The 1,981-nt window shown below is 41.8% G+C and overlaps 1 protein-coding gene across 1 annotated transcript in view; it reads left to right on the top strand.

The window, feature by feature from the left end:
• Window positions 1–268, top strand: part of LOC106887833 (11-cis retinol dehydrogenase-like) — a gene marked incomplete at its 3' end in the record, with an annotated part of 25,124 nt that extends 24,856 nt beyond the window's left edge. The window contains exon 4 of the mRNA XM_014941594.1: window positions 120–268. Coding sequence (XP_014797080.1) covers window positions 120–268 — 149 coding nt within the window. The remainder of the gene's footprint in view (window positions 1–119) is intronic.
• Between the last annotated feature and the right edge of the window lie 1,713 nt (window positions 269–1,981).

Raw genomic sequence — 1,981 nt, 5'->3', positions numbered from 1 at the left:
TGGGGGGGGGGGTCTGGAGCAGGCTGGTGGGCTCCCAGTGAGACTGGGCCATACTGGTGGTGGTGTCCCGGTGGGGCTGGGGGTGCAGCCCCCCCCCCCAGCCTTTCCCCCCCCCCGCAGACGCGACATGTACCATTTCGGGGTGTCCGTGAGCATCGTGGAACCCGGGTTCTTCAAGACGGCGGTGACCGACCTGGGGGGCATCGAGGGGTCCCTGCGGCTGCTCTGGGACCGGCTGCCCCCCGAGACCCGCCTCGAAAAGAAAGAAAAAGGGGGAGAAAGAAAAGAAAGAAAAAGGGGGAGAAAGAAAAGAAAGAAAAAGGGGGAGAAAGAAAAGAAAGAAAAAGGGGGAGAAAGAAAAGAAAGAAAAAGGGGGAGAAAGAAAAGAAAGAAAAAGGGGGAGAAAGAAAAGAAAGAAAAAGGGGGAGAAAGAAAAGAAAGAAAAAGGGGGAGAAAGAAAAGAAAGAAAAAGGGGGAGAAAGAAAAGAAAGAAAAAGGGGGAGAAAGAAAAGAAAGAAAAAGGGGGAGAAAGAAAAGAAAGAAAAAGGGGGAGAAAGAAAAGAAAGAAAAAGGGGGAGAAAGAAAAGAAAGAAAAAGGGGGAGAAAGAAAAGAAAGAAAAAGGGGGAGAAAGAAAAGAAAGAAAAAGGGGGAGAAAGAAAAGAAAGAAAAAGGGGGAGAAAGAAAAGAAAGAAAAAGGGGGAGAAAGAAAAGAAAGAAAAAGGGGGAGAAAGAAAAGAAAGAAAAAGGGGGAGAAAGAAAAGAAAGAAAAAGGGGGAGAAAGAAAAGAAAGAAAAAGGGGGAGAAAGAAAAGAAAGAAAAAGGGGGAGAAAGAAAAGAAAGAAAAAGGGGGAGAAAGAAAAGAAAGAAAAAGGGGGAGAAAGAAAAGAAAGAAAAAGGGGGAGAAAGAAAAGAAAGAAAAAGGGGGAGAAAGAAAAGAAAGAAAAAGGGGGAGAAAGAAAAGAAAGAAAAAGGGGGAGAAAGAAAAGAAAGAAAAAGGGGGAGAAAGAAAAGAAAGAAAAAGGGGGAGAAAGAAAAGAAAGAAAAAGGGGGAGAAAGAAAAGAAAGAAAAAGGGGGAGAAAGAAAAGAAAGAAAAAGGGGGAGAAAGAAAAGAAAGAAAAAGGGGGAGAAAGAAAAGAAAGAAAAAGGGGGAGAAAGAAAAGAAAGAAAAAGGGGGAGAAAGAAAAGAAAGAAAAAGGGGGAGAAAGAAAAGAAAGAAAAAGGGGGAGAAAGAAAAGAAAGAAAAAGGGGGAGAAAGAAAAGAAAGAAAAAGGGGGAGAAAGAAAAGAAAGAAAAAGGGGGAGAAAGAAAAGAAAGAAAAAGGGGGAGAAAGAAAAGAAAGAAAAAGGGGGAGAAAGAAAAGAAAGAAAAAGGGGGAGAAAGAAAAGAAAGAAAAAGGGGGAGAAAGAAAAGAAAGAAAAAGGGGGAGAAAGAAAAGAAAGAAAAAGGGGGAGAAAGAAAAGAAAGAAAAAGGGGGAGAAAGAAAAGAAAGAAAAAGGGGGAGAAAGAAAAGAAAGAAAAAGGGGGAGAAAGAAAAGAAAGAAAAAGGGGGAGAAAGAAAAGAAAGAAAAAGGGGGAGAAAGAAAAGAAAGAAAAAGGGGGAGAAAGAAAAGAAAGAAAAAGGGGGAGAAAGAAAAGAAAGAAAAAGGGGGAGAAAGAAAAGAAAGAAAAAGGGGGAGAAAGAAAAGAAAGAAAAAGGGGGAGAAAGAAAAGAAAGAAAAAGGGGGAGAAAGAAAAGAAAGAAAAAGGGGGAGAAAGAAAAGAAAGAAAAAGGGGGAGAAAGAAAAGAAAGAAAAAGGGGGAGAAAGAAAAGAAAGAAAAAGGGGGAGAAAGAAAAGAAAGAAAAAGGGGGAGAAAGAAAAGAAAGAAAAAGGGGGAGAAAGAAAAGAAAAGAAGGGGGGAGACAGCCATTGCCCTTCTACTAGCCCCAGCACAGCCCCGAGGCAAGCTGCCCCCCCCCCAAAAAGTTGCCCCCCAACACT

The sequence above is a fragment of the Calidris pugnax genome, unplaced genomic scaffold (genome assembly GCF_001431845.1).
Source record: "Calidris pugnax isolate Ruff unplaced genomic scaffold, ASM143184v1 scaffold126, whole genome shotgun sequence".
Lineage (NCBI taxonomy): Eukaryota > Metazoa > Chordata > Aves > Charadriiformes > Scolopacidae > Calidris > Calidris pugnax.
This window is presented reverse-complemented; position numbering and strand designations above follow the sequence as displayed.